The 15177-nt window shown below is 41.4% G+C and overlaps 1 protein-coding gene across 6 annotated transcripts in view; it reads left to right on the top strand.

The window, feature by feature from the left end:
* The window catches only part of SPIDR (scaffold protein involved in DNA repair), a 265133-nt gene that overhangs the window by 105436 nt on the left and 144520 nt on the right, over positions 1-15177 (top strand). For all 6 annotated transcript variants that reach the window (XM_070477068.1, XM_070477067.1, XM_070477066.1 and 3 more), the window contains one exon: positions 2903-3003. In XM_070477068.1, coding sequence (XP_070333169.1) covers positions 2903-3003 — 101 coding nt within the window. The remainder of the gene's footprint in view (positions 1-2902; positions 3004-15177) is intronic.

The raw sequence follows: 15177 nt of genomic DNA, 5'->3' as shown, positions 1-15177 counted from the left end.
AGACCTGAAAATGTAGAAGTCTTAAATGAAAACATAGGTGGTAATCTCCCTCACCTTGGTCCTGGTGATGGATTTTGGGGATATGACACCAAAAGAAAATCTAAAAAAGCAAAAATAAGCAAGTGGAATTTTTCAATATAGAAAGCTTCTGTAGAATAAAGGAAACCAGAAGCAAATGAAAAAAGCAACCTAAAGAATGGAAAAAAATACTTGCAAGTCATATCTGATAAAGGTTGATAGCCAAAACATATAATTAACTCACACAACTCAGTAGCAAAGATATCAAACCATCCGCTTTTAAAAATGAGCAGAAGAATTGAATAGACATTTTCCAAAGAAGACATTCAAGTGACCAAAGATGTGAGAAAAGGTGTTCAACATCAGTCGTCATCAGGGAAATGCAAGTCCAAGCTTACTGAGATGCCACCTAACACCTGTCAGAATATCATTAAAAAGACAAGCAATGACAACTGCTGGCCCGGATGCAGAGAAACAGGAACCCTTGTGGGCTGTTGGTGGGAGTGTAAATGGTGCAGCCACTAGGGAAAACAGTATGGAGGCTCTGAGAAAACTGAGTAGATTCTTCCATACTATCCAGCAGTCCCACTTCTGGGGATGTATTCATACGAAAAGAGTGCAAACTTTCAGTCATAAAGTGAGTAAGTTATGAGGATCTGACGTAAACATGGTGACCGTTATTCAGAACACTACATTGTACAACTGAAATTTGTCAAGAGTGGAATTTAAATGTTTACATCAAAAAAGAAAAAAAGATAAACATGTGAAGTGGTGGATCTATCAGCTGAGTAAATGGGGGAGGATCCTTTCACAGGTATACATATATCAAATCACCACTGTATACACTGTATGCACTTTACAAATTTATTTGTCAAATATGTCTCAATAAAATAAAATATTTTGCTTATATTATAGCAGAGCCTTATTGAATCTTTTTTTTTTTTTAATATACAAGATTTTTTTACTGGAATAGTGTTTGTTGACTAGAGGTCATGGTGTTTCCATTCCTGAGTTCTGGTGTACCTGCTCAGAATTCTCTGCAGGAATTCTCGGAACAGAGGAATCCTGTGACCTGTGTCTAAAGCCTGGACGGGAACGCAGGTTCTCTCTTAGGCTTCAGATGCTCCCGCATGTGAAGGACAGTTTTGCATTCATTCATTTTTACTCTTGATTTTTACCTTTCAATCCTAAAATTCCTGAAGTTCACTTGTAAGATAATGCTTTCAGACTGTATTTTGTCTTTTTTTTCCCTTCTCCCTTAAAGTCATAAGTTTGAAAACAAACATTTGGTTAATAATTAGATCGTTGTGCAGCGAATACAGTCTTCTGCTTTTCTATGTATTTTTAGTATCTTTAAGTACTTAGCAAGTGTTCTGAAGAGGCAGTAGGTGTAGCACTGAGTCTTGAGCTTGTGATCTCTGGAGCCAGACTGCCTGGTGTTCACCCAGCTGTGCTCCTCAGCAGATGTCTCTCCTTATGCAGTGTTGCACTCTCAGTGCTTCTGTTTATCATGTGTAACGTGAGGATGACACGAGTGCCCCCTTTCATAGTGTGGTTTAGAGGGCGTGTACAGATTAGTCACTTCACGTAAACAGAATGATCTGAAGAAAGGCTTACATGTATATAAAGTAGAGATGCTTTGGCATATATATGATTGTGAGAACTTTTTTAAATTTCCTGTTATATATACTGCTTTCACACAGATATTCAGAAATAATTAGTGCCTATAGAAAAAAAAAAACTACCTAATTGGAAAATGAAGTAATTTGTAGTGATTATATATATAATGTATATTAAAATGAGGTATTTTAATCATTGTGGAAAGAGTGCAGGGTGCAAGTAAAAATCAAACAGAGTCAGTAATGGCAGTGATTAGCATTTCTTGATGATTGACTAAATGCCAAACACAGTGTCCTTTCTGTTTCCTCATCTGGCTAGTTATACAATATTGAAGAATTTTCCTGACCTCTTTTTAAGCTCTGACTTTTTTCATGTATGAAGCAGGTATTGATATCTGTTGTTTCTACATCAAAGGAATATTATTAGAATAAAATGAGATACTGTAGTGAAATGATCAGTGAACATAATTTTATGAGATAATACACTGATGAATTACATAGTCAAATGGTGATTAACAGCTGATCATAGTTTCTCTTGTGGTCACAGATATGTTAGGAACTGGTGACTTTTCTGAATGAAGGTAGTTCATGGAAAAACCCAAATGAGCTTTATAATTTATCTATGTGTCTATTCATTGATAGATCAGGTCTCTTGTGAAGTGCCTGTGTATCCTTTACTATGAGTCATCTTCCTGCCATTCATAGAAGTTTTTTCCTTTGTATGATGTTGATATCCTTGCTGTATTTACAGTTAATACTCACTTTTCTCTAGGTCAAGTAATGAGCTTATACCCAGATCCTCTTATTTGAGTGTTCTGTCTGTCAGCTGGGTGCAGGTTTTATTCTTGATTACAACTTGATTACAACTCTGAACCCATTTTACACTTATATTTTTGCGGATTAGACTATAAGGTCCACCGTGATGTGGCTGGTTGCCTTCTTCACATCCTTGGCACCTGGGCTTGGCTTGGCATAGCAGGAAACACATAATCAGAATATATGTATGGAGTAAGTTAACTAAGAAGTCGGGAAGTCAGACTCATCTCAGAGGAGCCCACATTTCTAAGAATCAGAAAACTGATCATCCAAGAAGTCTTAAAAAAGGAGATAACTAACGTAGAAGGATTTGACCTGTAGGAAGAGAGTGTAATGCCACACAAGTTAAAACTTGCATACCCCTATTGGAGGGTATAAAGTGTAAATGTTCCAACTGTTCTGAAGCTTTTAGTTTCACTAAACTTAATACATTATAATTTGTTGAACAGAGGCGGGCTAGCAGAAAGACTAAATGGACTGCAGAATCGAGAGAGATCTGCCATTTCTTTATGGAGACATCAGGGTGTTTCTTACCAAAAGACACTTTCAGGTAAGGCTTGCACTGGCATATGTGAGTAAAGAATATGCCAGGTAAAAAGTATTTTTACATTAAAATATATAAAGTTGATCATTACTGTTTTTACCCCTTTTTCTCTAGGTGCCAGAGATCTGAGTTGGAGGGTTTTGTATTACATCTGTTTCTTCCTTTATCTGTTTCAGTAGCTTTCTGATTTTTGTGACTGTGACCCATAGTAAGCAGTACATCTTACTGCATCTCATAATACACACACAACATTCACACATATCACACACACACACACACACCTGAAACAGACATTCAGTAAACACTAACTCAACACTCACACATATCACTCACATACACACACACACACACACACACACACACACACACACACCTACCTGAAACAAACATTCAGTAAACACTAACTTCAGTAGTATCCCAAGTCCTTGTCTCACTAAATTGATGTAGGACCCTTCTAATGAGGTGCAGCATGCAGCTTAAAAGTTGCCACTACAACTTCTCATTACAGTGAATTAGCCAGATGGTCAAGCACAGAGCTGAGAGAGTATTTTCTGGAGGTTGGACAAGAAAAATACCAAGTGAAACAAGTATGACTGGGTGCTGAGACTGAAGGGAACAGATGAGCTTTTGTTTGGCTCCTCAACACCAGATAGCTTATTTGGAATCTTCCTTTTGTTTTCTTTTCTTTCATTTGAGAATAGAGGGTACTTACTTATATGATGAATAAAAGAGAAGAGCAAAATAAAAAAAACATAAAAATTATCTATTAATTTGAAAATATGAATAAGACCAACTCCAATAGATTGTTCTTTTAGAAATCTCTTATTTAAGAATTTGTATTTTGTTTTTCTCTTTGATGAATTTCTTATTTTTCAGACCTATGAATCGTCGATATTTGTAGTAAGTTGTATATTTTTCTTTACTTTTTATATACCTCACTATAAGCATATATTAGGAAGAACATTTCACTGTTTGGTGTTTTGTTTCCTTTGTGGCCTGGCAGAAGACTTTTTTTCTTTCAAGATAAAAAAGTATTTTCTCACTTTTTATGTTTATAGCAATTGGATAAATAAGATAAAAACTTGCAAATATTAAATAGAGGTAATTTCCTGTCTTCCCAGTCCCAGGAACTTACATGTAGTGAACAGCTGAAGTTCAGGGATAGACTCATGGGGTAGCTCTCTGATGAAACCCTCTGAGCCTAGAGCCTATTATACAAAGTGAAGTAAGTCAGAGAAAAACATCGTTTATTAATACATATATGTGGAATCTAGAAAAATGGTACTATGAACCTATTTGCAGGGAAGAAATGGATACACAGAGAATGTACTTGTGGGTATATCATGGGGAAGGAAAGGAAAGTATGAATTGAGAAAGTAGCATTGACACATATACACTACCATGTATAAAACAGAGAGCTAATGGGAAGCTGCTGAATAACACAGGAAGCCCAGCTTAGTGCTCTGTGACACCTTAGAGGGGTGGGATGGGGGAGAGAGGGAGAGGAGAGATAGATATATATGTATATAATTATGGCTTATTTGTGTTGTTGTACGGCAGAAACCATCACAACATTGTAAAGCAATTATCCTCCAATTAAAAAATATTTTTAAAAATGAGGCTGATTTTCCCAGTGAGGCAGTTGTTTCAACACAGAGTAACAAGATGCTCCTTGTCCTTGAGCATCATTAGCTGTGAGCACTCAGAAGTTTCATCTCCAGGGGCACAGCAGGTCCCCTGGGTACTGCTCCTGGAGCCCTCCTCGCCCTTTGCTGTGCCCCTGAGGCCTCGGAAGCTTCCAGAGTAGTGGCTCCTGTGGAGTGGGGCTCCCTCGGCCCTGCTGGAGCGAGAAGCCAGAAGTCTGGCCCCTGCCTGTTTCTCACTGCTTCCCAGGGATGCCTCTAAGACTAGGGAGGCCCCTGAAACAGGGTCGTGTTCAAGACTCCCCACTTGAGTGGTCAAGAGAGGAAGAAGGAATGACAGGGCCAGCATTTTCTTTGAAGTGACAGTGATGTGAACCCGAAGAACCAGGAATTTTGTGCAGATATGTGTTGTCTCCTTGTGCTGTGCTGTGCTTAGTCGCTCAGCAGTGTCCGACTCTTTGCAACCCCGTAGACTGCAGCCTGCCAGGCTCCTCTGTCCTTGAGGATTCTCCAGGCAAGAATGCTGGAGTAGGTTGCCATGTCCTTCTTAATTTCTTCATTGCAGTATTTTCTCATAAATAAAAAGTGTCTTGGTGTTAGTAAATGGTTGATTATTTCTGCCAAACCTAGTTAGTTGGTAAACTAAGATCCTTCAATTACTTGAAAAAAATACTTGATAGACAATACATATGACTTGGTCTAAGTATTCTAATATTGAGAGTTTAAAGCTAGGAAAGAGAGTTGTGTGGTTGGCTGTTTATTTAATTTGTCTGATTTTTGGCAGTATTGTGCCTGTTAAATTTTTAGTTTCTGTGAGGACATGGGGTTTTTGACATAATATGACAAGTTTAAAAACACTACATGTTTGTTCAGATTTATGGAATGAGAATGACATGGCTTGAAACAGGTTGCAGTTTCCTAGTTCCAAGTCTTAAACTCATTTAAAATGTTTTCTTGAACTCCTTGGTCTATCTTACTTATTTACCCTTTGCTTCAAGTGAAGGGACCCTGCCTGTGACCTGCTCAGTGTAGGTCAGGTCCGGGGTGCTAAGGAGGTCTAGCTGCAGTTCTTTTTCTTAACTTCCGCTTTCCTCTGGGGTCAAGGAAGCTGCCTCTGGAGTATTTCTAGCTTCTCTCTCACCAATAAAACCAGAAAGCCGATTAGTGTCTAAGCTTTATTTTTTCCCCTTTTTATATCCAAACCCACATTTAGGTGTGGCAGTGGTATTTAATATTGCTCTTTTTATTCATGGGCAAGAGGAACTTACATTAATACTCTTTGAGTTATTAGTCAGGAAATAAACTATGATACTAGTTTACCCACTGTTAGAACTGTGACTTCATGTCCCAGATGACTGTAATTTCCAGTGATCATTGTAAGTATAAGTTAGTAGTAAAGAGTTCATATGATCAAGTTATTTCATAATTATGTTAAAATATTGATGGGACCTGAGAGATAGAGGAACAGATACTGACACCAAACTCAACTCTCCAACTAATGTGTGTCATCCCTTAGCTGTTTCTGCCACGTCTGTTTTTTATCTTTTGTGAGTTTTTCTACCTAAAAACCTATGTAATGAGATTTGGTGGCACAGAAGAATTAAATGATGCTTTCAGATTTCCTGTAAATTTATTTAACCTGTGCTTTCTCCATTTCTTTTTACATGAAAAGAAAAACAGTAATTCTACAGGTTCTTTTCTCATAGATCTGAGGTTTAAAAGAATCTTTATTTCTGTTTTCTTTTGTCAATTATCCAAAAATAAGCCTGCACAGTTAGTCCCTTCTAAATGAATTATATAGTGCATAACACATATTTGCTGTTGAATTCTACATGTGGCTCAATGAATAAAAATTCATTCCTAGAGTTAAATTGGGACCTCATAATGACAAAAATTATCTGTATGTTCAAAATGCTAGTTTTGACCTTTAGAAAAACGTTGATATTGGCAAGGCAACATTCCCTTTGGCTTGCTCAAGCAACTGTCGTTTTACCCTCCAGCCTAGTTCAGTATCGTGTCGGCCTTTGTCCTGATGTGAAATCTTGAGTGTGTCATCGTAACCTTTTCACCAGTCTATCTTTCCAAACTCCTTCAAGCTCATTTTTACTTTCAGAGAGGTTGTAGTTTCCACTTGGGACCTTGGTGCCTGAAGGAGCCTGCTTGAAAGTAGGAGTCCAGGCTTGACTGCCCTTGTCTCCCCGGAAGATGGTGAGGAAGGAGAGTGTGCCGGCCGACTTGGCGGCCAGCTCCCCAGCTGTGCCCCATAAGTGTTGCTGCAAGGAAGGTGGTCTTAGAGTGGGCGGCTGCTTATCACACAGTGCTCCTAAGCTTTCCGAACACATTCTGTTACAAAATAGGAAACTTTTCAGCATGCATGCAAAATAAGTAAGTTCTTGGATTAGTAAAATGCCTTATAAAGTTTGGAAAACAAATTGGAAGCTGCCTTTGTACTGTGACAGCGACTTGCGAGGGTAGCAACTTGAGCACACCGCTTCCACCCCCTGTGACGCTGCTCCGTCTCCACCAGCATGCGGAAGTGGTCCTTCCTCAGAGCTGTGTGCATGCGGCCTTCACACAGCTGGTCGCCCTCCCTTCAAGGACACGCGCCCTCCTGGTCTGCCCCCTCCCGTGTACACTTTCCTCCTTTGTGACTCCTCTGTGTGCAGCTTCAGCAGGTGTTCGTCAGGCTTCTGCCTTGACCTCTTCTGTTCTGTGTCCCCTTCCTGGATAATCTAGGATCTCCACGCCAACCCCCCCCACTCCCAGGACTGCTGGGCAGTCTGGAAACTGTCCTGGCCCAGCGCCAGTGCCACCAGCACCTCAGTGCCTGCAGACCCAGCAGACCAGCGTACCTGCCACCCGCTGCCCTGGCCCACACACCGAGTGTCTTCCCCAGGCTCTCTCTTTTTTTTTTCTCTCCCCATGGTCTCTCTTGTACATGTTTTCAACCCATCAAGTCCCTCAGTGCTGGTGATTCTACCTCACAACTCTCTCTCAGGTCAGACCTCTTCAGTGATCCCATCAGCCATGAGCTCAGGCCCCTGTCCCCTTGCACCTGGATTACTGTGTCAGCCCCAGCCTGGCCTCCCAACACCTGCGTGGCCTAATTTTCAGCCTGTCGGGGTCATTATCCTAAGAGGCAAATCTGCTGTCACTTGTCTGCTTTAAAGAAATGTCCACTGACTGCCTCTTATGTTGGAGTAAGTGTCCCTCACCGTCAGAGCCTGTGGTGGGAGCTTTCTTGGTCCAGGGCTCGGCCCACCCAACTAGTTACTTCTCACACACGTACCACCCTGCACTGGTCACAGCCACTCTGCACCTGCCGTGGCTTTCATGATAGCCACTTGACCACTGGGCCCAGTATACTTTTCTCTGTTGGTAGTTGCACTGCTGGCGTCCTGTTGTTCAGTAGTTACACCAAGTAAAGGCAAATTCTAGCTCTACAAAGTGCCACAAGGATGTGCAGGGCCGACCCCGACCCTGAGCTGTGCCTGGGGACTCAGCAAGTGTTTATGAAGTAAATAAATGGTGTCAGTGGTAAATTTTAAATTTTTCCATGACACCAGCTTGCAGAAATGGTCCTAGCTCTGCTGGAGCGGAAGGCCCGTGCAGGTCACTTGATCTGTGCCTCTTTCTTTCCTGAGAAAATTTGTCTTAGCCAAACCTTTGGTGATCTCTCCTTGAGATCCTGTGTTGCCACTGTCTACTATCCCTGCATGAAGTCATCCTCCGAGTGCTTCCCCGCAAGCTCTCTGGTGATTGTACTCGCTGGTCTGTCCATGCATGCCCCTTGAGAGATGATAAACTTTTTTGATATCATCTCATTTTAATCCTTCAGCTGATTTCTCTCCTTTTCCCTCTCCTCCCACTTAGGGTCTATTACAATGTCCTTGGAAAGGGGATAGCACCCAAGACCAAAATACCTGCTCTTCTATAGTAGTTGTGAAGTCACTGTAATTCCTGCTGGAACATACACTGCTCTGTCTAATTATTGATACTGCCTGTGTGTGCGCTCAGTCATGGCCAACTCTTTTGTGACCCTATGAACCGTTGTCCTCCAGGCTCTTGTCTATGGACTGTGCCAGGCAGGAATACTGGAGTGGGTTGCCATTTCCTCCTCTAGGGGTTCTTCTCAACACAGGGATCAAACCCGCATCTCTTGTGTCTCCTGCCATGATGGGTAGATTCTTTACCACTATACCACCTGGTATTTTGACCCAATTTAAAGTGGCATAACTGATGGATTAGAAGTTCTTCACTAGAATATCCTTTATGAGTAGTTCTCAGAGAGTGGGAGGGGAGTAGGGTTGCTGTTGGAGTAAGTACCAAGAGCACCACGGCCTTAGGGACACCCTGGATTCTGTCCACACGTCTGTACATGTGTCTTTAGTTCTTTCTGCTGCAGGGTTTTCCGCATGTTGGACTCACAGTGAGCGTGCACTTTGCACAGATGCACACACACTCTAGCCTGCCTCAGGATGGCTTAGAGAAGGTGGATGTGAGCCCTGATTTCTAGAAGACTCTGCTAGTTAATAACTATCCAAAAGTAGTAATTTGCTGTTTTGTAGTTGGGTTCCTAAAAGTTTTCTCAAGACATTTGTTTGCTTTATAGTTGATGTCAAATATATATAAAAGAGATATTTAACAGCCCTATGACTTTTAAAAGTTGTTTTCAGCGTGATTTTTAAAATTTTTTTATTTTGAGGAAGTTGCTTTACAATGTTGGGATGGTTTCTGCTGTTCAATAATGCAAATCAGTCGTAATTTATACACATATCCCTTCCTTCGTGAGCCTCCCTCCCCTTCCCTCGTCTGACCCCTCTAGGTCATTGCAGAGCGCCAGGCTGAGCTCCCTGTGTCAGACAGCAGCTTCTCACCAGCTGTCTGCTTTTCACATGGTCGTGTGTATATGTCAGTGCTGCTCGCTCAATTCATCCCACGCTCTCCTTTCCCCACTGTGTCCACAAGTCTGTTCTCTATGTCTGCGTCTCCATTCCTTCCCTGCAAATAGGTTCATCAGTACTGTTTTTCTAGATTCCATACATATGCTAATGCATATATACATATAAGCAATATTTGTTTTTCTCTTTCTGACTTCACTCCGTATAACAGGCTCTAGCTTCATCCCCCTCACTACAACTTACTCAAATTCATACTTTTTTATGGCCGAGTAATATTCCATGGTATATACATACCATATCTTCTTTATCCACTCAGCTGTCAGTGGACATCTAGGTTGCTTCTGTGTCCTGACTATTGTAACTAGTGCTGCAATAAACACTGGGGTGCATATGTCTTTTGGAACTGTGGTTTTCTCAGGATGTATGTCCAGTAGTGGGATTGCTGGGTCATATGGTAGTTTTATTCCTAGTGTTTTTTTTTTTTTTTAAAGGAATCTCCATACTGCTATCCATAGTGTCTGTATAAATTTACATTTCCACCAACAGTGAAGGAGGGTTCCCTCTTCTCCACACCTTCTCCAGCATTTACTGTTTGTGGATTTTTTGATGATGGCCATTCTGACTGCTGTGAGGTGATACCTCTTTGCAGTTTTGATTTTCATTTCTCTAATAATGAGTAATATTGAGTATCTTTTGAGCATCTTTTCATGAATTTATTAGCTACTTGTATGTCTTTTTTGGAGAAATGTCTAGTTAGGTCTTCTGCCCATTTTTTGATTGAGCTGTTTGTTTTTCTGATATTGACCTGTATGAGCTGCTTATATATTTTGGAGATTAATCTTTTGTCAGTTGTTTCATTTGCAATTATTTCCTCCCTTTCTGAGAGTTGTCTTTTCATCTTGTTTATAGTTTCCTTTGCTGTGCAAAAGCTTTTAAGTTTCATTAGGTCCCATTTGTTTTTTTGTTTTTATTCCCATTACTCTAGGAGGTGGGCAATGTGATTTTTGAATACCATTTTAACACTGTTTTCTGAGCCAAAAATATTACCTACAGTACTATGAAGGAAAGTTTTTAAACAAGGAAGTTTTCAATAAAGAAAACCTTGCTTTGTGTGTACTTAGAGTGGAAGGGTCAGTTTGCCCATCAGGTGGTCGCATACACAGCTCACCTTTGGAAATCTAACCTGTACTAGATCCTGTGTCAGCTTGGGCAGCCGTAACTTAGTACCACAGACTGGGCGGCTTGGAGAGCAGACGTTATTGCTCACAGCTCTAGAGGCCGAAACTCTGAAATCAGGGTGCTGGCAAGATCTAGTTCTAGTGAGGCTCTCCTCCTGGCTTTTAGGCAGCTGCCATCTGGCTGTGTGCTTATGCCGAGAGAGAGAGAGAGAGAGGGATCTGGTTCTTTAGTTTCTCTTCTTATCATAAGGGCGCTTTGGCCATCTGATGCGAAGAGCTGACTTATTGGAAAAGGCCCTGATGCAGGGAACAGTTGAAGGCAAAAGGAGAAGGGGATGACAGAGGGTGAGATGGTTGGGTGGCACCACTGACTCAAAGGGCATGACTTTGAGCAAGCTCTGGAAGATAATGAAGGACAGGGAAGCTGGTGTGCTGCTCTCCATGGGGTTGCAAAGAGTCAGACATGACTTAGAAATTGAACAACAACAAAGGACACTAATCCTTTAAAATCAGTGCCCCAATCCTTATGACCTCATTTAAGTTTCGACCCTTCCTTAGAGGCCCCGTCTCTAACTATATCCACAATGGAAGGTGAGGGGGCTTCAGCATATGAATTTTGAGGGACCGAAGCATTCAGTCTCAAATATTCTGCCCCAGCCTTCAACAGTTCATATCCTTCTCACATTCAAAATGCATTCATTCTATCCCAGCAGCCCCCAAACCCTTAAGTCTTTCCAGCATCGGCTCTATAGTCTAGAGTTTTGTCTAGATGTCTGAATCAGCTGTAGGTGAGACTCAAGGTCCGATTCCAGCCTGAGACAGAATTCCTCAAAAGCTGTGAGCCTGGGAAACCAGATAGTAATGTGCTTCTGGATACAGTGCAGTCAGTTATAGGACAGACTTTGCCTTTCCACAGGAAGAAACAGGAAGGAAGAATGCAATGATAAGTCCCAAGCAAGCCCAGAAACTACCAAGGGTCATTCTATTAATTTTAAAGATCAAGGAAATTCCTCTTTGGTTCAGTGTTCTGCCATCCAGGCCCACTGGAGGACGGTGTCACCCCCACGGCTCTGTTGGGCCTCTCACCGAAGGCTCTCTGCAAAGACACCACCCCTGGGGCAGAGAAGGGCATCTTCTCCCCACAAACCCAAGACACAGCCCTGCCCTTGGAAGCAAAGAAGGGAATACCAGCCCTGCCCCAGCCTTGTGGTGAGAGTGGCAGCCCTTAGGATCTCTGGGTGGCCTTTAGGGTCATCATTCCCTTTTTCGAAGGGTGACACATATTTGTAGGCTAGCTTTTCTGCCCTGCGAAGAAGGCTCGCAGCCTTCCTTCGTTTCCTGTGATCTTTGTCTCCTCTGATTCAGACTGGTAGTGTCTGTGCTCACAAAATCTCTTTACTGAGTGATTGTTTAGCTACATCTTTGGTATCCTCTTCCCAGTATGCTTTTTCATTGTTTTGCAATATGGACAGGCTGAGAATTTTACAGATCTTCAAGTTTTGCTTCTTTCTGCCTTCTGCTGTGTGCTCACAGGCAAGGAGGCAGAGCCTCGCTGTGTCTCTTCTTACAAAGGTGCTGACCCCATTCTTGAGGGCTCTGTCTTCTTGGCATAATCACCTACCAAAGCTGCTCCTCCAAGTACCATCAAATTAGGGACCTCAATATAAAGATTTTGTGGGGACAGAAACATTTGGTCCATAGCAGTTACCTGTCTTCCACTATCCTTGACTTGTTCCTCATGTCTGCTTGATACCTCACCAGAATCACCTTTAACATCTATATTCCTACTATGTACCTCATACTTCTCCAGTCTCTGCCCACTGTCCAGTTACAAAGCTGCATCCACATTTTCAGATACTTATGATAGCAGCCCACTTCATGGTACTGAAATCTGTCTTACTCGGCTTTGGCTGCTGTACAAAATGCTGCAGACTGCAGGACTTAAACAGCAGACACTTATTTTCTCACTGTTGTAGAGGCTGAAAGTTTGGGATTGAGGTGCCACCATGGTCAGTTTCTAGTGAGAGCTGTCTTCGTGGCTTGGAGACGGCAGTTATCTGGGCATGTGCTCACATGGCCTTTCCTCTCTGCTCGGCAGAGAGATACAGGAAAACTGTGGCTCTGTTCTCCCAAGGAACCTCACTAATCCTGTCACATCAGCCCCTCCCCCCCATGACCTCTTTCAACCTTAATTACTGTCTTGGAGGTCTGTCTCCAAATATAGCCACAGCGTGGGTTTAGGGCTTCCACATGTGGATTTACGGGGACACAGGTGTGCACTCCAGAGTACTCCCTCTTCTCTGGTTTTGTACGAACTTTGCTGAGGGGTCTGTTGCTTTCCTGGAGCTTTTGTATGCTTTTTCCTTACTTGAATTTCTTAAAATATGAGACCTTCCATTGCCTATTTACCCTCTCCAGAACAGTGCAGGCTATCCCAGAGAACAGGTCCTCTGACACAGCTGGTGGCCACACTCTGTCCCTGTGATCCCAGGGGGCTGACGTGCTATCTCCATTGTTCTCATTGCTAGGGACTGTGATGAGCATTACAGTCTCTCAGGCCATGTTGTCTTGTCTGTTGTTTTTTTTTTTTTAAGACTTGGGTTTCAGATTTCTGTTTCATGCTTAGAATTATTGTGGCTTTTGGAAGAGAATATTTTAAACTGGGTGAAAAGGCCAAAACAAAAAAAAAAGTAGAATCGAGAAGTGAAAGCATAATTGTTTACAGTTCAGTAAGCAGTTGTGGTTAAGAAATGTGTCTGTTCATCATTGCCAGATGACTTAAAATTTTATGGGGGAGCATAAGTTTTAAAAAGAATAATTGTGCTTTTACAGGATAAAGATGTAAATTTCCTCAGAATTTAGTTTTTAGGTATTGTAATCTAGACCTCCTGGTTAGAGCTTTATGAATTTTATTGTGAAATTTTCTGTGAAATGAATCTGATGGCAACTTACAACATTTACTTAGAAACTAAAATTGTGATGTGCCAAGCACTAGTAATAATAAAATAATGTACTTGGGAGTACCAGACTACCTTACCTGTCTCCTGAGAAACCTGTATACAGGTAAAGAAGCAACAGTTAGAACTGGACATGGAACAAGGGACTGGTTCAAAATTGGGAAAAGAGTATGACAAGGTTGTATATTGTCACTCTGCAGAGTGACGTCTCTTAACTTATATGCAGAGTACATCATAAAAAATGTGGAGCTGGATGAATCACAAGTTGGAATCAAGATTGTCTGGAGACATATCAACAGCCTCAGGTATGCAGATGACACCACTCTAATGGTAGAAGGTAAAGAGGGACTAAAGAGCCTCTTGATAAGGATAAAAGAGGAGAGGGAAAAAGCTGGCTTGAAACTCAACGTTGAGAAAGCTTAGGATCCTGGCATCCGGTTCCAACACTTCATGGAAAATAGAAGAGGAAAAAGTGGAAGCAGTGACAGATTTTATTTTCTTGGGCTCCAAAATCACTGAGGACAGTGAGTGTAGCCATGAAATTAAAAGACACTTGCTCCTTGGAAGAAAAACTATGACCAATCTAGACAACATATTAAAAAGCATTACTTTGCTGACAAAGGTCCATCTAGTCAAAGCAATCGTTTTTCCAGTAGTCATGTACGGATGTGACTTGGACCGTAAAGAAGACTGAGCACCTAAGATTTAATGCTTTCCAATTGTGCTGAAGATGGATCTTGAGAGTCCCTTGAACTGCCAGGAGATCAAACCAATCAATCCTAAAGGAAATCAACCCTGAATATTCATTGGAAATACTGATGCTAAAGCTGAAGCTCCGATCTTTGGCCACCTAATGGCAAGAGTCAACTCATTGGAAAAGACCCTGATACTGGGAAAGATTGAAGGCAAAAGGAGAAGGGGGCAGCAGAGGATGAGATGCTTGGATGGCATCACTGACTCAGTGGACATGAAATTGAACAAACTCCGGGAGATAGTGAAAGACAGAGGAGCTTGGCATATTGCAGCCCATAGGATTGCAAAGAGTCAGACATGGCTTAGCGACTAAACCTCAACAACAACAACGAAGTTGAAGACTCAGTAACTGAACACTCACAGACCTATACTACTGCTGGGTGTTTGGGATCATTGGTAGAATTAGGCATAGTTGTAACCTCTCAAAAGAAAAGATAGTACAGTTGTGTACAAATAAATACAATTCAAGTTTCAGTATATATTAATGAAAATAAGCAATGGTACAATAGAGTGAATAGATCAAATACTACTTGGATTTGATTTTGGACTGTAGTGTTTATTACAGTTTACTTTGCATCCCTTTTCAAAGTTAATGATTTAATAGATAAAATTATTCATTTTATGTGTTAAAATCTTGGTAAGTAAGAGCTACAATGATGACATAACAGAGATAAACTACTGAATGGGAAACAACTGTGGTCATAGCATTCACCTGGGAGATGGTGATGAAGTGCTTTCTTAAATTGTG

This window comes from Odocoileus virginianus, chromosome 15 (assembly GCF_023699985.2).
Source record: "Odocoileus virginianus isolate 20LAN1187 ecotype Illinois chromosome 15, Ovbor_1.2, whole genome shotgun sequence".
NCBI classification, from domain to species: domain Eukaryota; kingdom Metazoa; phylum Chordata; class Mammalia; order Artiodactyla; family Cervidae; genus Odocoileus; species Odocoileus virginianus.
The sequence above is the reverse complement of the archived record's forward strand: the minus strand, read 5'-3'. Positions and strand labels throughout refer to the sequence as shown.